Here is a 23,548-nt window from a genome sequence, read left to right on the forward strand (position 1 = left end):
TGTTGCAAAAAACAACTTCAGCAGATAAAATAGTAGATATGCTAAATGGCTCTGCAATGAGCAAACTGCTTGGACTGAATGGCCTGTCCTACAAACTTTACTGTACATGCCAGACATGTCTGCTAGTGTCTTCACAGCTGTCTATTGCAAGTGGTTACTCTGCTGAGAAAGGACTAAGAAGTTCAGGAGGAATTGATAGAATTACAAAATGATAATGACGCCACAATGCGATATTGCCGTAATGGCAAAGAAGGTTTGTGGTACCATCAGAGTATATTGAATTCCTACCCCAATCTGTGAAACATCTGAAATTACTTTTGCTTGCCTTCCCTACCTCATACCTGGTTGAATCTAGTTTTAGCCATGTTGGAACTTTACTTTCCCCAAAAAGAATTGGATTGGATGTGACACAATGAGAAGACTTGCGGCTAAAGTCGACAAGTTCAAAACCAAATGTCTCTGCACTAGCTAGCTGCACTGCACCAGACACATGGTTCTCATTAAAAAGTTTTATTCTTTTCCTTTATAATACAATCATTAATTTTTTTTGCATCGGTAGTTCTGATCAAGGGTTCATTTGGGGGAAATGAAAATCGGTGTAAAAGAAAGCGCAAGTTTCCAGAAGTTAATCTGTCTGAAAAATATAGAGTTAACGTTAGAATTTTATTCACACTAATGGCAAAACTAAACCCACAATAAAGCAATATTCAGCGCAATAACATGTTGAAATCACTCCACCATGTTATCGTGCAATGATTCTAAATAGTTGTGATATGTAGTTAAATTCTCATCAATCAATTCATCTTTCAAAGAATCAAGTTGTGGAAATTGATGGAATTGACATTTTGAAATGTTAGTCTTAAACAACTCCAATTTCGAAATGAAGGTAGTGATAAATGATTTACAATCAACGAGAGTTTTTCTGTTTCTTTGAAATAACTTATTCAAATCATTTAATTTTGTGAATATATCACAAAGAAAAAAGATATTGTAGCTATCAATGAAGTGGACAGTGGAGTATCTTCAGAGAAAGATATGATTATATGAAACAGTTCAACAAAGCATAAAACACAGTTTCTCGTTGACAGCCACCACATTTCGGTAGAGTATAAGAGTTTAGTATGGTCCTCATCATTTCTCAGACAGAGTTGATGGAAAATTCGATCAGACAAGGGACCGGATTTCAATTTGTTCACAGTCTTGATAACTAACTGAAGCACATCATTCAATCTATCGTTCATATTTTTTTCCACTAAATGCTGCTGGTGTGCCAAGCAATGAACAGTTAGTCTCTGGTGGGAAATGTCATGCTTTAGGAGAGATGAAAAACCTCTGTATCTTCCTATCACCGAAGAAGCTCCATCAGATGCACAGGCAAGAATATTACTGAGTGGGATATTATGTTCAAAAAGGAAAGACTTGAGAGTGTGAAAAATAGTCGCACCTTTTGAATCAAGTGGCAATTTCTCTGTGACTAGCGTTTCCTCACAAGGCTGAAGGGTCTTCGCTGAAATACCGAACATATACCATCATCAAACATTGATTGTCCACAACAGTTGACTCATCCACTTGTATAGAAAATTTAGAACACTGGAGAATATTAATGAACTAATGTTTGACATCATTGGCCATTTCATCGATGCATCGAGAAATTGTATTATTACTAAGTGGGATCTTCTTAATGTTATCAGGATGTTGTTGCTCTTCCATTACTTTCACAAACAGCAGTAACTTTATTCAGCTGAATACACATCATTGATTGGTTAAAATTACCTAAATATGACAACTTCAATATGAAATAACTTCTAAAATACAAAATTTTGTCAAAAACGTTAAAAGTAAACTGTGTTCTACGTGACACATTCAACCAGTATCTGAAGTTTCAAACTGTTTAGTTAAAAAGAATTAATTAAAAAATCTGCGACTCAGATTGAAAAGATCTAAGAAACCTGATTTCAAAGCTGTCATTTTGTCCGTGACTGCACAATTTGTCAACATCCTGAAAATAGCACTTGTGTTTTGATATGAACCCACAGAATTACACACGACATATAACCCCTCATAACTTTGTTATTTTGGGGATTTTCAGGAAATTTTTGCAAATTTGAATTTGACGCGCAGGACTTCATACAATTATGCCAAAAAAAAAAAACATTGTTGTAGAGTGTGATTTAAGGCCTAGGCCTATTTGGCTGCTATTTTTAGCATGCATGACAACCATCTCAATGACTGACAAAAATATTCGATTGACAAAAAAGTGTTTTTAATACAAAGGGACATCTCATGTGAGTAGTCAAATCAATAAAAGTGCATCCTTATTCAAGGCATGACTAGATATTAGCAAATGCAGAATTCATTGTCACCCACAAAATGTTCATATCACCCACCAAAATCTCAAATCGCCCACCATTTTCTAGAAATTTGCCCGTCGCCCACTTGTAAGTTGAAATCACCCACTTTGGGAAGCTACGATTTAGATCAATCTAGAGATTATGACAGCTATTGCCATTTGATAGCCATGCTAAGAAGAAATGGTTTCAAAGGTTTGATTACTATAATGTGCAGAAGTATCTGTTTGGTGGGAAAATACTTGAAACTTCTGCATGCTATAGCACAAAAGCCGTTGCTATAGAAATTGGAGATATTGAAGAGCACCTCACTTGAACTATGACATGTAAGGGTCATGTCTGTTTATGTAGGTGTCACCATCATGATGTTGGACACTAAGATGGCTAGCACTATTCTGAATAAGGACCTAGAGGCAATGAGAGCATACCTTAACCAAGAGAAGTTAGTGGGTTCACAATCCAGCACCTAGAGAGACAAGTCAGTATGGGAGAGGGCTCACTGTAGCTGGTCCAAGAGATCATTTGAGGTTGTCCGATTCAAACTGGACTTTTAGGTAAAGAATAACAAGAAAGAGGTCAGAGAAGGCTGGCAATCTTACTCAGAAATAAGTTGAGAGGAGTGGTCAAAGAAAGTCAGACAGAAGAAACTTATGGCTATATCAATTCACCTGACCGTGATACCTTGTCCTAGGAAACATCTGATCAAAGTCGACCATATATTCTTTCACTTTAGTGAAAGGGATAACTTCAGTAGGGATTCATTTAATGTCTATGCATTTTCGACAGGTGTACTCATGTTGAACAGTTGTTATCGCTTGTGGTATGGATCTAGCTGTCAACTGGGTCTACTGTAAAAGGAATGGTGAGGAGATATCTTCTGTCTGATGGCCATGGTGAAGGAAGTTATTGTGAATGCACTTGAAACACTTGAGTTCAGCTTTTCCACTTAGGTTATACTCTCATCAATTTCTTTATGTGCTAGATATGTAGAAAGTCAATGGGAAAATAGGAAAAGCTGCCCTGCAGTAAATTTTATGAAAGTTGAGTGAGTGGTAAAACTGGCATGGTTAGATGAATCCACATTATGTGGTTGTAGGCAAATGAAAAGAACTGGAAGAAGAAGGTACTGGCTTTTGGTGTTGTAAGAGTAAAAATTTGAGGTTTTAAGTAGGATGACCTGAATCATATTTTGTAGTTATCCAGGGGTATTCTTTCTTGTTCTTATTTTGATGTTTTGTACAATGTTAGCATTATTTATTATTAAATATTTATTAATTTAATGAGCATTTATCTCAATGTAACTCCCCAACTGATCCCTCTTATTGTTCTTTTTCTTTCGTATTTTGCCTTTATACTGTCCTCAAAATCTTGAATCTTTATGGACAAAAAAATTATCATTGACAGCAGTGGAGTTATTATTATTATTATCATTATTATTATTATCATTATTATTATTATTATTATTATTATTGATGATGATGATGATGATGATAGAAGCGGTGAGCTGGTAGAATCGTTAGGACACTGGTTGAAACGCTTAATTGTATTTCGCCTGTTGCTACATCCTGAGTTCAAATTTTACATGGTTGACTTTGCCTTTCATCGTTTTGGGGTTGATAAATTAAGTACCAGTGAAATACTGGTGGGGGTCAATGTAATCACTAGTCAATGTAATCAACAAGTCCCCACCCACCAAAGTTTTGGCTTTGTGCCTTTAGTAGAAAGGATGATTATAATTATTCCTTTCTACAATAGGCACAAGGCCTGTATTATTATAATTATTCATTATTGTATATGGTTGTCCACGTCTGTTATACATACATAAATACATACAAATAAACATACATTGTGACCGTCAACTTGTAAATGAGTACAACCATCATTTACAAATTATCTGATTCCAGCTGTTTCAGACAATGGCTATCGGCAATGCCCACGCTGAGATTTAGAATCAATTACAGCTTGCACAGCATCACCAAAACTCTCACCTACAAAGCCAAGTAGTCCAGAAACAAGCAAGTGCAAGATCTCTGACTTCTCAAGGATGTGGATGTTATTTCAGAATTTCCCTCTTCTAGAGAAATGTCTAACCAAAGACTACAGGTATCTCACTCCAAGCTGTAGGATGGCCATTCATTCTAATGAGTTAATGGATCCTTTGACAAGTTTTGTTTTTCATTATTCAGAGTAACCCTTTCCAAGCATGCTTGGTAAGGTTACTGGTTTAGTCACTGGTAACCTGGACCATGCAGGGGTTGTACTGGGTTACATGTTGCCGGTAGCACTAAAACTGACCTAAGCTCTGACATATATACATACATGCATTCATACATACATATGTACAAACATACATACATACATACATGCATACATGCATGCATGCATACATACATACATACATACATACATACATACATACATACATGCATGCATGCATGCATACATATATACATACATGCATACATACATACATACATACATACATGCATGCATGCATACATAAATACATACATACATACATGCATGCATGCATACATACATACATACATACATACATACATGCATACATGCATGCATGCATAGATACATACATACATACATACATACATACATACATACATGCATGCATGCATACATACATACATACATACAAACATACATACATACATACATGCATGCATGCATGCATACATACATACATGCATGCATACATACATACATACATGCATGCATACATACATACATGCATACATACATACATACATACATACATACATACATACATATATATGCATATACATAGGTAAATATATTTTATATTGATATTAATATAATCAATTCTACATAAACTCTCACAATTTTTGTGATTCTCCTTTTTGTATTTTGCAATGTCCCTGCATCCATCACTCATGTGACAAATAAAAGAAATCATCACCATCATCATCATCCTCATCCTCATCATCATCATCATCATCATCACCAACATCATCAACATCATCATCATCGTCGTCGTCGTCGTCGTCATCATCATCATCATCATCATTATCCTCATCAACATCATCATCACCATCACCATCACCATCATCCTCATCATCCTCATCATCACCATCATCCTCATCATCCTCATCATCATCCTCATCCTCATCATCATCATCATCATCATCACCAACATCATCACCATCATCCTCATCATCCTCATCATCCTCCTCCTCATCATCATCATCATCATCATCATCATCATCCTCATCCTCATCATCATCATCCTCATCATCATCATCATCATCATCATCATCATCATCATCATCAAGATTATTATGATTAATGTATTTACCTTCAATAATTGAGAGTGAGGAAGTTCAGTGAAATTATTGATGGCTATTTCCTTCTTCGTTCTGGCCAGCTGAGCAGTTGGCCTGAATGATCTTCCGATTGTAGGTACAGGATAACTCACTTGCCGTGCAGGAGATAGGGGAGATGAGGATCCATTTGAATGACTTTATCGATAAAAGAGATAAAATATCTAGACGTTAATTATTTCACACCTGAAGGGAAATGACAGATTTGGCACGAGACAACAAATAATAGACATTCAAATTATATGGTAACTTCAGAGAAATACAATAGCTGTAACTCTATTTACAGAAATTTCATATACTTAGTTGTGGTTGTGCGTTTAAGCAGGTGCAAGCATGGCTGTGTGGTTAAGAAGATTGTTTTCCAACCACATGGTTTCAGGTTCAGTCCCACTGCATGGCATGTTGGGTGAGTGTCTCCTACTATGGCAATGGGCTGACCAAAGCCTTGTGAGTGAATTTGGTTGATGGAAACTGAAAAGAAGCCTGTCATATATATGCATGTGTGTGTGTTTCTGTGGAGAGGTTATGTGTCTTCAGTCAATGAGTCTGATGAGTCACTTTATACAGCTCAGAGCTTTATAGGTGTGTAACCAATGGTTACTTTCTGAACAATCATAACAGACAACCTTATATACACACATGCACACCCACACCCACCCACATACATGTATACATATTCATATATATATATATATATATATATATTATATATATATATATATTATATATATATATATATATATATATATTATATAATATGAGGGAATATTATTCCAAATTTACAGGGAAAAATTCAATTTAGAAATACTAAATCAAATTTCACAAAATATAATATAAATATATATATGAATTAGGAAAAACACACCTTTTATCAATTCAATAATGAATAATTAAATTATACCATTTAGAAAAATTATATAATGGCGGTGCCCCAGCATGGCCACAGCTCGTGAGCTGAAACTAGATAAAATAAAAATAAATATTATAGAAAGATTAAATATAAGATAAAACATATAACAATGATTAAGTAATGTGCAAAATAATAAATAAAACATATATATTTGGTATATATATGTTTTATTTATTATTTTGCACATTACTTTTATGTTTTATCTCATATTTAATCTCTATATTATAAATCTTTCTATAATATGTAATTTTTCTAAATGGTATAATTCAATTTTTCATTATTGAATTGATAAAAGGTGTTATATACATATATATATATATATATATATATTATATATATATATATTATATATATATATATATATATATATATATATCTTATATATAAATGGCAATTTCTTCTTTCTGCCTGTTACCATCTTAATGCCTACACCAGTGAACCACTCTTCACAAAACTTTGCATACAAGTTAAACTAACATCCAGTTTAATTACAGGCCAATTGGACTTCAATAAAAATCTATAATGGGACCCTATGGTGGGGTTGGGCTATTATATGCTAAAATGAGAAGGGTGCAAGAGTGTTAGTTTGAGGGAAATGTGGTGGCATAGTGAGTGTGACTGATATCAGGGAAGGGGAGAACAGCATTGTGTAAGTGACAGATATGGAGTGGCAGTGGGATGATGATAATGTTAATACAGCAACTGTATACATGCAACACTGCATACATACTTTTGGAAATACATAGATACATGCATACATACATGTGCACACACACACACACACACATGCACATAAGTAACTTTTAAAATGCTGAGGAAGGGAAAGAAAGGTGGGTGTGAGGAATACGTAGCTTTAAGGAGAGGGGATAGGCGGCTTTTTTGCTGTCCATCAGAAAGAAACACTCACATACAGACATATACACATACATACATACATATATATACATATGTATATACATACATACATATGTCTACTATACACCATTTTAAACTCATGATTACCTGTGTGTATGTTTGTAAATGTGTGTGTGTGACATCCTATAACTGTCTGTCTCTCGAATTTTGTAGGGTCTTCCCTGTTTCTATCATATATTGTAAAATTTTAAAATTACATAAAATTTTCAGATTTGGTATACTGAAATAATATTCCACATTAAATCAATTTTGTTATTTATTTGTTCCAGAAAAATTGCAGAAAAATGTTACTGAGGTTTAAGTTTAATAAATGTTACTTAATCAGAAAACAGGATTTGGAAGCTGGCATTTTCTGCATGATAGCTGTCTATCAGGAATTTTTATTAAAAAAATAAAAGCAAAGCATTACAACGACCAAAGTTGTAAGAACTTCTGAAATTTTAATAAGTTTTAATGAGTAAAGTCATGTGAAACGGTCAAACAGACATGTAAATAATTTGAAAAGGAAACAAATCCTCAACAAAGATTTTTTGTGAAAAATTGCACAAATCTGTCCTGATTAAGAGACCTATCTGTGGGGGAAGGCATGGTCCAACATGGAATAAACAAAAATTTATATAAGACATTCTATTGTAAAAATTGCCCTGCAACAACAGGCTATTTAGCTATATATATATATATATATATATATATATATAGAGAGAGAGAGAGAGAGAGAGAGAGAGAGAGTGTTGCCATGATAGATCAGTAGCCACTACACACATTTTCTTTCTCTCCTTGTTTCTTTCTGTGTTCCTTTCTGTGGAAGAGCGTAGGCTCGAAACATAAAAGACTTTTTCAATTCCTGAGTGTTATACTAATACATCTGTTTGTTTTCTACACCACCTGTCTTCGTCTTTTGTTTTTTGTTTTTTTCGTGAATTCTCCCTATATATATATATATATATATATATATACACACACACACACATACATACATACACATACACACACACACGCACACACATATATATACATACATACGTAAATGGCACCCATGCTGGTAGCACTCATTGCACTCTTGACGTTAGGAAGGGCATCCAGCTGTAAAAACCATGCCAAATCAGACTGAAGCCTGGTGCAGCTTTCCAGCCTTGCCAGCCCTGTTCAAACTGTCCAAGCCATGCCAGCATGGACAACAGGCGTTAAAAGATGACGATGATGATGATACATATATATATATCTCAAGTTGTACAAACCTTGAAGGTACATGGCTTAGTGGTTAGGGTAATTGGCTCATGAACATAAGGTTGTGAGTTCGATTCCTGGAGGTGCGTTGTGTCCTTGAGCAAGGCATTTTATTTCACATTGCTTCAGTCCTCTCAGCTGGCAAAAATGAGTAGTACATGTAATTCAAAGGACCAGCTTTGTCACATTCTGAATCTCCTTGAGAACTAGGTTAATGGTATGCATATCTGTGGAGTGCTTAGCCACTTACACATTAATTTCATGAGCTGGTTGTTTCGTTGATTGGATCAACTGGAACACCTTGTAGTCTTAACCGATGGAATGCTAGTTATATACTTGTGTGTATATGAACAGGTATGGCAGTATGGTCGAGAAGTTTGTTTCCCAACCACAGGATTTTGAGTTCAGTCTCACCGTGTGAAATATGATATCCCTGACTTGGAAAACAGTAAAGAGTTAGCAACAGGAAAGGCATCCATCTGCACAGATATGTCTTAGTAGCATATTTGTCTAACCTATGCTAGTATGCAAAAATTAATATAAACACAAATAAATGAAAGGCTGCAGTCAATGACTGAAACAAGTTAAAGAAAAAAGAATATACATGATATTTTTCTCTATGGCATTTTCTTTACACTTAAAATACTTCTTGGCTATCATGCTGTTACACTGACAATTGTGTATGATACCTTCCTGTACAACTTGATTTATTATGCAGGTGACTAGGTCATATCCTATTCTGCCAGATATTTTATAGATATTGCAATATTCTTAATTGCAATATCTATAACAGTGCTGTCATTAAGATTGGCCAGACCCTCTGTCAAATCCACATTATGAAAATTATCTTTCTTCACACAGCCATTCATAATAACACTTTTATAACTCTTTCTTTTCAGAAATATGAGAATATCTAGGTAGAATCTAATTTATGTGTGAATTCTATAGAGTTTTCATGATTTTTAAACAAGCACTAAAAGTAAAAGTTTGGAAATTCAAATTTCAATTAATTTTTATAAATTTAAATATATCACTTTTTTTTTTATTCTTTGATTTTATTTTCACTCACCTGTATTTCTTGGACATTTTAATCTGATGGAGTGTAGTGATAAACGGTGAGGTGTATTTAGATCTTGGATGTGTATTTTGAAATTCAGAATTTTCCCAATAATGCTGAGTACCTTCTGTGAAAGAAGATTCTGAGGATTCTATAGGTTCCATCGTTTCATTCTTACAAAGGGTGGGTACTACAGCAAAGCCCGACAGTTGAGTTTTGGGAAAAGAGTATGTTTCACTTATACTGTGGTCAGTAGCATAACTGTAGTCAGTAGCATAACTGTAGTCAGTTTCTGAATAAACCTAAAGGGAGAATTAGATGAAATTAAAATGACAATTTATTGCTCTTAATCAAATTTTATTATTCACCTTACACAACCTCCACAAATTCATAAAATCCATCTCCACCTCTAAACATTTCTCACACTAACTTCACTCTGGTGCATTTACCTACCTGTCCATCTTTGTCTTTCATAGTTACCTTGTACCTTGATTTCACAACTCTCTTTCTCTTTCCAGATGGGGAAACCATTTATTCACCACTTCAGCAAGACACTAGCTCCAGTATTTGCATCATACTTAGAAAGCATTCAGTCAACACTGTGAAGTGGTTGGCATTTGGAAAGGGCATCCAACTGTAAAAACCATGCCAAAACTGACCTCATCTGTATATATATATATATATATATATATACCGGAGTAAACACATAAATGTGAAACAAGGTGGAAAAAAAGAGTACTCAAATACCAGTGGTAGAGTAATATGCTTTATTTAAAGCAGCAGAAAATTCAGCAAAATCTGTCACTCTGAGTTTCCCGTTGCCGTTCATCAGACAGTTTTTCTAACAAAAACTGTCTGATGAATGGCAACGAGAAACTCAGAGTGACAGATTTTGCTGAATTTTCTGCTGCTTTAAATAAAGTATATATATATATATATATCATCATCATCATCATCATCATTTAACGTCCGCTTTCCATGCTAGCATGGGTTGGACGGTTCAACTGGGGTCTGGGGAGCCCGAAGGCTGCACCAGGCCAGTCAGATCTGGCAGTGTTTCTACAGCTGGATGCCCTTCCTAACGCCAACCACTCCGAGAGTGTAGTGGGTGATTTTATGTGCCACCGACACAGGTGCCAGACGAGGCTGGCGAACGGCCACGCTCGGATGGTGTTTTTATGTGCCACCGACACAGGTGCCAGACGAGGCTGGCGAACGGCCACGCTCGGATGGTGTTTTTATGTGCCACCGACACAGGTGCCAGATGAGGCTGACGAACGGCCACGATCGGATGGTGTTTCTTACGTGCCCACAGCACGGAGGCCAGTCGATGCGGTACTGGCTACGGCCACGTTCGGATGGTTATCTTGTGTGCCACCGGCACTGGTACCACAAAGATACAAATTCCATTGATGTTCATCTATTTTGATTTGATTTGATTTGATTTTCACTTGCCTCAACAGGTCTTCATATATATGTGCATATATGTAAAAAAGCATTTATGCTGCCACCATGTACAAGAACACTCATGCCAGCACCACATAAATTGCACCCACACTGGCTTCATGTAAAATTGTGTTTGAATTGATGACCATGAACTTACTTGACATTGGACTGGAATATACAATATCTCTAAGATAACATGAGGAAGTATTCATATTTGAGTTAGCGGTGAGGGTATTCCTCCAATGATGAAATGGATTTCCACAATAACGGTGGATACCAAGTGCTTGTCAGGAAATGTAACATCTGCTCACCTATTCTAGAAACAGCTGTAAAGAGACTATCTGCATACCTTTTTCCTTCTTCTTATACAGCTTTGTATTCTACCTACAATGACCAGCTCTACCTAATACCAGTAATTTGTATTTAGCATATAACTGATCTGGGTGAATACTGTCACATAGTATAACCATTATGAATACTCCTCAACTGATCTTTTATTGACTTCTTGTGATCTAAACTCCATAACATTCAATTCTACTCTCATGTCCTGTCAATGTTTAAATAAATTACTGTCATAATCTGACCTGATACCAGCTGTTTGTCTGTTTATACCTTTATTCTAATATACATGTACCAGCTCAATTGAAACACTGTCTATGGCTGATCTTCATTACCCAGCAATAACATCCCTGCTTTTTTAGCTGCACATGGAATTAGAGTTTTGGAAGCAAATCAATCTGAGCACTAAATCTACAAACCCATTATCTTATATGTGTGTGTGTGTGTGTGTGTGTGTGTGCATGCATGTGTGTGTGTGTATTATATATATATATATACTATACATATATATTATACATATGTATATGTATATATGCATACATATAAATATATATATATATATATATATATATATATATATATATATATGTACTAGCTTAAAGTGACCCGCTCTACGCGTGGGTAAGAGTGTGGTTGCTACTTTCTGTTACTTCCTTTCTGTTTTTTATCACCACATTCTCCCTCTTTGTTTCTCTCTCCTTTCTCTCTCACTTTCCCACTCTCTTACTCTTCCTTTCTCTCGGACTCTCCCTTGCTTTCTCTTACTCTCTATCTTTCTCCCATTTATAAGCAACAAAAGATCTTGAGTAAGTTGAGAAAGAAAATATTTTGAAAGATCAATCATAAATATCTTGCAGTGACAACGGAAAGGTCTGCTTCAAGGCGGACAGCAAAACACTAACATTTAAAAGGGACAGACGAACTTGTGAGCTGAATAAAAATAGAAAAATATTGGAAACCAAAATTTGAAGGGATAGAATCTGAGGATAGTAGAGTCACCATGGCTAATTTTGAACAATGTATTCAATCTGAGTTTTGCTTTAAAACCCTTTCTCTTTCTTTCAAGTGTGAACTGAATCACTGTGATCTAGTTCTGGATACAACATCAAAAAGAAGGATGTGCTGTAGTGACCACGGAATCTTCTGTTACATCTGTGGAAAATTCAATCCACAGGCTCAAAGGTGCAACATTAATAACTTTGTCAAGAAGGTGTGTCTTGCATACCTTTAAAGTAGCACTTAGAGACCAAGACAAAACCTGGGCTCTCCACAAAGTTTGCAAAACCTGTGTTGAAATTTGGTGTAATGAAGCAATTCAGCAAAGCCCTTGATCACAGTGGAAACTGTTTCAGATATATATATGTACAACCTTTCCAAGTCTCAATGACAAGAAGAAGGCAAGAATATTTGAAGAATCTCATATAAGAACACTCCTCAGGAATCCCCATTTTGTTATGATAACGTGTGTGACAGAGGCTAGAGCTTGGAATGCCTTTGAAGCGAGGCATGTTAGCACTATTTTGTTGTGGTGACATAGCACAGTCGTGCTACACCAAAAACATTCAATCACTGCTGGCCGCGGTAGGATACACACGACCCAGCGGTGAAGCACAAGTTTTGAAAGGCAAAAATCAGTTCCTGAGAAGACATCAAGATGTAAACATATCAGTTACTCTCTCTCTCTCTTTTACTTGTTTCAGTCATTTGACTGCGGCCATGCTGGAGCACCGCCTTTAGTCGATCAAATCGACTCCGGGACTTATTCTTTGTAAGCCCAGTACTTATTCTATCGGTTTCTTTTGCCGAACCGCTAAGTGACGGGGATGTAAACACACCAGCATCGGTTGTCAAGCGATGTTGGGGGGGGGGGCAAACACAGACACACAAACACACACACATATATATATATATATACATATATACAACAGGCTTCTTTCAGTTTCCATCTACCAAATCCACTCACAAGGCATTGGTCGGCCCGGGGCTATAGCAGAAGACACTTGCCCAAGATACCACGCAGTGGGACTGAACCCGCAACCATGTGGTTGGTTAGCAAGCTACTTACCACACAGCCACTCCTGCGCCTGTTTGTCCACACAGCAAAATGTTGCTGAATTAATGCCAATCAGAAAACAGCATTCAATCAATTATGGGATTTCTACCTCGCCTCACAACCACTACAAAACTCATTGGATATTTTAGATTTGACAGCCAAGTACTGGATCTAACTGTATTGATGTTTATTAAGAAATTAACTCATGTCTCACTACACCCTGTTGCCTTGAACGCTTACCTCTGATGTGCCTACCACTTTATGTGTGAACACGGAATAAAATGTGATGCTCATTTGCATAAAAAAAACATTGTCTTCTGGTATTTATCGTTACATCCATGTAAACACTTATTTCTAGAACCTTCTTACATACACACTATCCTAGCCAATGTGGTATTGTCTTTCTAATCTTCCTCTTGTTACCCCTTCTCCGATGTGGTGCAGAATTTGCTTGGGAACAGTAAAGCTGAAAACTGTCAAGAGATTGTGGAGGAACTGCTCTTGAGTTTGCAAGTTCTTGAATGTAGAATGAGCATTAAATTGCATTGCTTACACAGTCACTTGGGTGAGTTTCCAAAGAACCTGGGTCATGTTAGCAAAGAACATGGTGAATGCTTTCATCAGAATGTAAAAGGAACAGAAGAACACTACCAAGGCCAATGGGACATAAAGATGAAGGCAGACTGCTGCTGGAGCTTGATGAGAGACATTCTAGAGGTTGTGCACAAGAAATCGTCAAAAATGAGGAAGTTCTTGCAGTAATAAGATAATCAGAATGAATGACCACAATGAATAGAGATTCTGTATTCATGTTTTGTTATCACCAAGCTTAATTCTTACATGCTAATGAGCATTCACTCCCACAATTTGTGTTTTGATTTATTAGATTTAAAAAAATGACATACTGTCGATTAAAAATTGCATCTATGTATGTTTAATCCTTCCGGTATGAGTATTAAATACCTGTTTCTAGCAAATCTAAAAGATTTTATATCTCAAAAGTCTGATGTGATAGACAAAATCTTATGTCAGATTTGGATTCAACACCCCAAAATTAGCTAAAACCCATTGATAAACCTAGTGCCAGAAAGTATGTGTTGACCAATGTAACACATTTAAATCACAAAATTTTTTTTTTTAAATGCAAAGAGTTTAGCAATAAAAGGCAAATTCATAGAATACATAAAACATACACTAGCGTGCACACACACTCACACACACACACAATATACTCTCAAACACATACTAAAAAAGCTATCCAATTTTTATCAACTTACAGGCATTAACCCTTTTTTGTTGTAAACTTCTCTTTTACTTCTAATACTGTCATCTTCAGTTGATATTCTTGAATGAGTGTTTTTTTTGCTCCTTTGCATAAATTGGGTATTTCTGAGGATTAGAAAAGATATTTCTACAATTATATCAACCAAGATAAAAAAAAATGTACTGATCACAGTAGATTTTTATTTAGTTGTTATAGTGTTTTAGCTTCAGGTCAGTACCGACTGAGCAGATTTTGACCAAAGGCATATTAACCATCTTCTACTATAGACCCAAGTTGACCAAAGTCTTGTGAGTGATTCTGGTAGACAGAAGCTGAAAGAAGCCCATAATATATGTGTGTATATATGTGTGTGTGTGTGTGTGTGTGTGTGTGTGTATGTGTGTGCATATGTGGTACTGTCTACTTGCCTTGACTTTGTGTGATAGTTGTAAGCAAGTGTCACCATCATGCAAATGGTGTCCTTCTTTTATCATCTTCTGAGACATGTCTGATCATGGGGAAATACTACCTTACTTAGAAACAGGTGAGGGTTCACAATAGGAAGGGCATCTGGCAGTAGAAAACCTGCCTCAACAAATTCCATCCAACCCATTCGAGCATAGAAAAGTATACAGTAAAACAATGATAACAATGAGTCACTTCTGATCATATTGCCCTCACTTGTATCCTGCTTGGTACTATATACATGCTGTTCTCATGTTTTGCTTTGAAACAAGAGATAATACTTATTTTCTTTATTACTTTCTTAGTTAATCCAAATTCAGGCTATCTCTAATGCTCAAGTCTCCTCTAAAATTACTTGCAATCAGAATCACATAACAACACTTGCTAAGCTGGTCATTAAAAATTTACTTGCAATGAAACTAAAATTGGTAAATGTATATTTACCTGTCGCAATCATTTGATGTAATAAATAACAAGTCTTGAATATGTGAATGTTAAATTTATAACTGGTAATAGAAGCAGACAGTATAAAGAAAACATACCACTGAAGAGATATTTCAATTAACGAGAATAGTATTGATTAAGCAGAAAACATAATTGCGCATAAAATAGCTTCATTAATTTCTAAGATATCAAATGGTTTTATACCCACATGTTCCAAGAAGTAGCATCCTCAAGAGACAGTTTTGAAGGAGTTTCAATTGGTGAATGAGGTAACTCGATCTCTTGAAACCGTTTTACCTGGTGTTTACCTTTATCAATGTCTACCTTCCGAATAAGCTTTTTTGTTTGATTGGTTTTCTCTAAAATAACAGAAGAGAATGAATTAATAATATTGCTTTGTTTTGATTTCGTAAAAGCAACATTAAATAATTATAAATGTTAATCTTACATCAACATCATATTACATCCATTTTTATTTATTTATTTCAATGAGTTAGATCAGTCTTCTCCATCATAGCATCTTGATAATTGTTGCGATATATACTTACCTCTTTTAGGGGTTCAGTATTCTGAAATTACCCTTCTTCACTTTTTCTCATGCCTTTCTTGATAGTCTATTTTTAGAGGTCCCTTCTATTTGAAATGGTCGGCACTTCACCTAACTACTCTCCTTCATACACATAACATGTCTCTGCCAGCTTAATTTTCTCTCTTACACAGTATATTTGATTCATATGTCATGTTTCCTCTTAGTTCATTCGTGTTCCATCACTCATACACACTAACATTACATTTCCAAAGGAGCATGCTCATGTCATTTGTTTCTGCTCTTGACGCATCTTCTAAAATGAATGCTTAGATTTCATCACCATCAACATCATATTTTGTACTCAATTGTCATACACTCTTTTTTTTATAATCAGAGATAATAGCTTCCTGAACTTTTACCACCTCATTCTTACTCAGGAGCTGGCCTAATCTCCACTGAAGATTAGGTCAGCTAGGCAGCAAAAACTGGTAACTATCCAGACATTTAAAAAAAATCTATTTCAGAATTTCCTACATATGAAGTCGTTTTTTTTTATCAATCAACTTGCCTATGAGCCCATTAAATCACTTGTGCATCTTTATTTCATATTGATACATATTGATGAAGTGAAATATCATACAACAAATATGCTATTCAGCAAAAACAAGTCATTGTTGCATAAGTATAACATTTCAAAAATAATGGTTAAGTTTTGGATGATCATTGACATTATAACTCTGAATCTCCCTCGCATCAAAGTGATCACTTGTATGGCCACTATACAATCAAGATTACGAAATACTTATTTTTCTATGTCACACACTAGTGGCTCATTGAGTACTTTAGCAAAAGGTAGTGTTGTCATTCTTGATATTGACTGAACTGTGAACCATACAAAGTTGTGTGTTTGGTCACTATCTATCTTGCGTCTCTTGAATCAAAGGTTTCCCGTCAGGCACACAATGTGTCTCACAGGAAACTTTTATACAGTTTTACACATCTCAACCTTCTGCACACAAATCTAGACACCTCACACAAGAAATGCCAGACACCTGGCACAACTAACACCATACATGCCAGACACATCTACAGCACAACTAGACACACAAGTAAAAACTTTTACAAATCCCAGGCTTCACAATCTCTGATGACATTTCATGTTAACACAGCATCATGAGAAGTCATAAAATACTTTGGCTCTGAATAGTTGGTGATTTTCTATGACACCCAAATTAGGTTATTAGGTTATTTTGCAACTTGATACACATATATATATATTAGATTTCTTTTCCTACATGCATTAATTGACAAAAATCCAAGCAATCATCCAAACTGATACCATCAGACTGAGAAGATATGTAAAGGTTATGAGTACTGTTCCTCTTTCTCAGACTAAGTTTTTAAAAAATAATTAAAAAAGACAACTTTAACCCTTTCACATTCAGATTACTCTGTCAAATGTAATGCTTATTTATTCACATCATTTTGAATCAATCATGCATTATCTTATATCTTCAGGATTTCAATGATGTGAATGCATATTTTTAGAACGACAGTGTAAGATAAGTGTGAGAGGCTAAACTCATGTAGGAAAAATGACACTTCACTATCCAAACATGTGGATGATAAAATCAAAGAATACCCCATTTACCATGAACTAGAAAATATTGTCAATATTTAATCATATCAAGGAAACAGCAAACTCTGCCAATTTTCTACCAATGAATTGAATCCAACTTTCTCATATTTAGAAATAAAATACTGAACTGAAATTCTGAATCAGTCTTTTGTTGCAAACACAAAATCTACAAAATTCTAAGGCATTTCAAAACAATAGTTTTTGCTATTGGTTAAATATGACAATATTTCATCTACTTCTCTCCCACCCCATCACTACAAGCTATCCCTATCATACACATACGTACTAACATTATGTCTTTTCACTAAACTGTTGATATTATCTAAAAGTTCTCCCATTTTCAATCAAAATACCCACCACCCAAAATTCTGATTTGTGTGTATACATTACATACACATACATATGTGCAATGTTGTTGGAGGATTAATCTGGATTAGAAATGTTTGTGCATTCATTTGCATATTGATATTGGCATGCATTTTATAATGCCCTACTTTTGTGTATATTCATTGGTCATAAATAAGGTATCATAAATACTATTACAAATACGCACAGACAGATGAAATATTTATAACAACATAATCCACAAACTCGACCTGTCTAAAATACAAAGGTTAAATTTTCTAAATAGTAGCGAAAAACAATTAAACCTCAATTAAAAATCTGCTGAACAACTAACGTTTCCACCAACTTACATTCTTTTGTGAAACCTAAAACAAAAACCACAAGACAAACAAATTTCTATATTGAAAACACGATGACCAAAAGCTGAAACACCTAATTACTAAGTTTCATATGCTTGACTAAATCTTGAAAACATAGTCTCTACCTTCCCAAAACAAACAGGTGAAGTCTTCCAAATAGTATTCAAATATCAACAACAATTAACCCATCAGTATTCAGACTACACTCTCAAATATAATGCTTATTTAGTCATGATGTTTTGAATTCATTTTGCAACGTCTTGAAGCTTTGAGATTTTGATTGTTTATTTTTAGAATGACCATGTTGAGACTTTACTGTATTTGTATACATCCGAATTGTGGCCGATGCCAGCGCCGCCTCGACTGGCTTCCGTGTCGGTGGCACGTAAAAAGCACCATCCGAATCATAGCCGAAGCCAGTGCCGCCTTGACTGGCTTCCATAAAATGCACCAATCCGACCGTGGCCAATGCCAGCCTCGCCTGGCACCAGTGCAGGTGGCACGTAAAAAGCACCCACTACACTCACGGAGTGGTTGGCGTTAGGAAGGGCATCCAGCTGTAGAAACATTGCCAGATAAGACCGGAGCCTGGTGCAGCCTTCTGGCTTCCCAGATCCCCGGTCGAACCGTCCAACCCATGCTAGCATGGAGAACGGACGTTAAACGATGATGATGAACACTGCCCTGTTATACATCTTCACAGTCATATTATTGATATTTATAATTAGTGTCACCACACTCCCTTTATATATGTGTCTGTGAGTGGATTGAGTGTTCTGCTTTGTGCTTTGTGTGTATGTGTGCACACATGTGTGTGTGTGTGTTTAGTTTAGTGGCAGTCATACTAGCAATGACCATGACTTAGGTTTTTCATGTGAAGGCAATAATATTTCACACTCACCAGATAGTTTGTTTAATATTTCAAATCCACTCCTATTATTGGATTTTGTGAAAATATTTTCCAAAAATTTTAGCCATGATTTTATTGTATTTATCTCTTTTGCTTATTGCTTTTAGATTTTAAACAATTCTTAGATAAATATTTTGTCAACAAATTGTATGGATAACTTCTATTAATGGAAGTTCTTCAGCTCACTATCATATTTGAATTTTGCATGTAGAATGCTCCCATAAAGTATCTTCCCTTCAACCATTATTTTATAGATACTTTATCATCAACCACCCTACAATACTTGTTCTGCATTCATTTATTTATCCCCTCATCGATTCCCCATCCTGAACCATCTTTCACTCCCTACCATATTCCCTTGCAACTTTTACCCACCAACACTCCCTGCTTTTTTACTCACCTTCTTGTACCTTGTGGGACCACCCTGACACCTAATTACCACTATTTTATTTCTCTTTCCAACTCCACCCTGATTATGCCAACCCACTCTTCTATGATGTGAGTAGCTATGTAGCACCTCAACAGCAAGAAACCTTTTCTGTTCTGGTCTTTTCTTTCATACTTCAGCCTCTCGTTTCTTAGCACAAAGCCAGCTCCCCCTCTGCTGTTCATTCACTCAAAGGGTATCTTAGACTTGCAAGATGCAATGCAACCTCATGAATCATCATCATTGTTCGACCGTGGTTGAGACTTTCATAGTCTTTTCAAATGGCTAATAATGTGTGCGCGTGCCACTACTACACACATTGGAAAGCATTGTACAACCAAGTACTAAAGAAGATCTTTCCTCCTCCATGAAACAAAGCTGTTCCCGCTGGATGTCAACCCAATATTTCTAAGCTACGGACCGAGTGATTTATTGTAAGGTTATCTCTCTAGATAGATTGCCTTCACTACGGCTAAGGAGCCCTTTCTACCCCATGAATACTGTGTCACAAAAAAAAAACAGAAAAAAGGTTCCACTACACTCTGTAAAGTGTCTGGAATTAGAAAGGGCATCCAGCCATAAAAACTGAGCCAAAGCAGACATTGGAGCACAATGCAGTTCTCAGACCTGTCAGATCCTGTCAAACCATACAACCCATGCCAGCATGGAAGATGGACATTAAAAGATGACAACGACAATGATAATAATGATGGTGATGATGTTGATGATAGCAGTGATGATGGTGGTGTTGGTGGTGGTGGTGGTGGTGTCAGTGGTGGTGGTAGCTGTGGGAGTGGTGATGATGATGATGATGATGATGGTTTTATACTAGTCATGTTATGATACAAATAATACAGAAGAATAGTTCCGACGGACAAACAGTCATATGGATATTATATGCTTAAGTTGCTCAAGAAAATTACTTATATGTAATTTCAATGCAGCAAAGTCCTTGAGAGATCTAAGAACTAATAGAAAGAATTTGTTACCATGGTGATGTCGTCATTGGTAATGCCAAAGCTGCAGATATTTTAGTCAATGGAGAAGTTTAATGGCTGCAAGGGATTAAGAGAAATTCTGCTGCTTTGTAATGTAGTTCTTTCTTCAGACAATAGTATGCAACAGATGTGAGCAATGTCTGGCAGTGAAGGAACAGAGGGAAAATGACTATGCAATAGAGCTGTTTTTGTTGTCGATTAGCAACTACATTGGCCCTGATCAAAAATATTTGTGATCAAAGGCATCCAAATCATGACCAATGTACTTTTTTTTTTACCTGGAGTAGTGTACCTCAGACAATATTTTCTACCATGTCATTTTTAATTTGGTAGAGTTTAGCTCGTAGGAAATTTGCCTGCTGTTTCTAGCAAATCAAGCAGCTATATAGAAGCTTCCTCACTGAGTCATCTAATAATAGTCTAATTAATAAAACAACTCTACATGAATTTAGATAGAAATTTTTACAAAATAAAGCAACTGAAACTTCCTTTACAATTAAACATACTTTTGGAAAAAAAGGCCACAGACAAGTTGTACTTCTGACTGAACTAGATAAAACTAATGAGGATTTGTGTATTTATTCTTAAAATGTTCCAGCAGATTGATTGCAAATGTGCTGCTTGCTATTGCGTACATCACAGGAGAGCAATTTCTCCTTTTTATGATGACAAAGTTAAACATAGGGTAATTACTGTAATAATCAACATCAAAGAAAACTGATATGAAGGTACATTTTATTTTTAATGAAGTGTTATTCAGATATATTTTTTATCATAAATATTTATTAGTATTGTTTGTGAGCTTCAGTATTTTTAGGTCAGATATAAGAATGTTAAGTTCTTTAGTCTAACTCAACCACAAGTACTTTGGACAACAACTGAAAGAAGTTTTTTACTAAGCATATAGCATCCATTTGTAACAGGATGAGGGATTCCCGCACTGGATGGGTGCAGCCCGCATCCTTTACATTAAATATCAGTTGAAGAAAGAGTCAAGATTTTCCTTTAACTTCAGCAGTATAAATATTTTATTCTTTGATTCGCAATATAAACATTTCCTTCCTCTGGGCGAATCAGCAACCTAGGAGCTTATCGGCAGTAGTCAAGTGGAGTGAGTCAATCCTGCCCATTCAAGCATAGCGGAGATGCACCATGAGGTAGGAGCTCGAGGGAGCTGCTGTAAACACATCTGTATCGTTCTGCTGCTAGCATCCAAGAGAGTGATACAAAAGAATTTTGCTGCTGCTAGTTTTCTGCACATGCGCATGAGGGAACTTCCGGCAAGCCTTCCAGAAGACTCCAACCCTGCGCATGCATGCTGGAGATTTCCAATATGGCGTCACTACACATTTATGGCACATACATCCAAGCCTGTATATGCTTCATTCTGGCATACATCAGTCAATGTCACTTAGGTACAGTCACATTCTCACCAAACATATTACTAGGATAAAAAACTAAAATCATAGTAATAACAGTAGAATAAGTTACTGAATAAAGGAAGTCTACAATTATCATAACTTTTTTAAAACAAAATAAAAATTTTAAACAAAATGAAAATTCAATGCTGCATCCTAAGAATTATATGAAAAATAAAAACTGGACCAAGTTTCATATTTCTATGGAGTACATTGTTGTGTACAGCGACAAAAAACTATTATAAATTTCCCTTGGCTTTCTTCATTTATCTCGCAATATAATTTGAAAAGAGATGTCTTTGATCATTCAAACTTGAAAAAGAGAAAAATCTTCCTTTTTACTCTTTCTGTAATGATCAAAATCATTCTGATTGTATAGCAATGCAAATGAAAAGAGATTTTAACATAAGTAGTTTATTATCGTCTTTCGTTACAGAACAGAAAAACATAACTAAAATGACAACCAATTGGTACAAAATAAATCAAATGTCATGAAATCAGATAAGTCAGAATCTTCTAAACCAGAGTACATAAATGAGGGTGAACCGAAAAGTTCCTGGCTTTAAGGGTATAATGAAAGGCCTGGTTGGAGGCCCAACCTTCTGAGTCCTTTTACAGGCCTTAGAAGAATTGAAGGACCACTGCAATATGTGTGTGAATCTGAGAGGGGAATATATTGAATAAAATCATAATTAACTGATCCTCCCGTATTTTCTTTTACCCAAACCCAGGAACTTTTCAGTACTCCCTCATATACCTAGGAATATGCAAGAGAAATTGTTGGGCGGAGCTTGCTTCCTAGCTACATGATTTCGGGTTCAGTCCCACTGCGTGGCACTTTGGGTAGGTATCTTCCACTATAGCCCCGAGCCGACTGAAGCTTTGTGATTGAATTCGGTAGGTGGAAGTTACTGCTGTGTGTGTATATGTGTGTGTAGGTGCTCAGTGCCTCTCCGACACAGAGAGAGAGGGAATTGTAGGTTTGTAAACATAATGGAATTTCAAAGCAATCCCAATCGACTAAATGCAACTCATGTGTCACATAAACCTGACACAAAGTTGACAAGAAGGCCATGTTGAAGCTGACTGCACATGGTGA

General features: G+C 35.8%; 1 protein-coding gene across 3 annotated transcripts in view; it reads right to left on the minus strand.

The window, feature by feature from the left end:
* The window catches only part of LOC118762852, a 149,557-nt gene that overhangs the window by 102,631 nt on the left and 23,378 nt on the right, over positions 1 to 23,548 (minus strand). For all 3 annotated transcript variants that reach the window (XM_036501715.1, XM_036501714.1, XM_036501713.1), the window contains exons 3-7: positions 16,033 to 16,183; positions 14,929 to 15,040; positions 12,965 to 12,967; positions 9,826 to 10,115; positions 5,680 to 5,842 (exon numbers count right to left, since the gene is read on the minus strand). In XM_036501715.1, the coding sequence (XP_036357608.1) occupies positions 5,680 to 5,842; positions 9,826 to 10,115; positions 12,965 to 12,967; positions 14,929 to 15,040; positions 16,033 to 16,183 (719 nt within the window). The remainder of the gene's footprint in view (positions 1 to 5,679; positions 5,843 to 9,825; positions 10,116 to 12,964; positions 12,968 to 14,928; positions 15,041 to 16,032; positions 16,184 to 23,548) is intronic.

This window comes from Octopus sinensis, linkage group LG4 (assembly GCF_006345805.1).
Source record: "Octopus sinensis linkage group LG4, ASM634580v1, whole genome shotgun sequence".
In the NCBI taxonomy this organism is placed as follows: domain Eukaryota; kingdom Metazoa; phylum Mollusca; class Cephalopoda; order Octopoda; family Octopodidae; genus Octopus; species Octopus sinensis.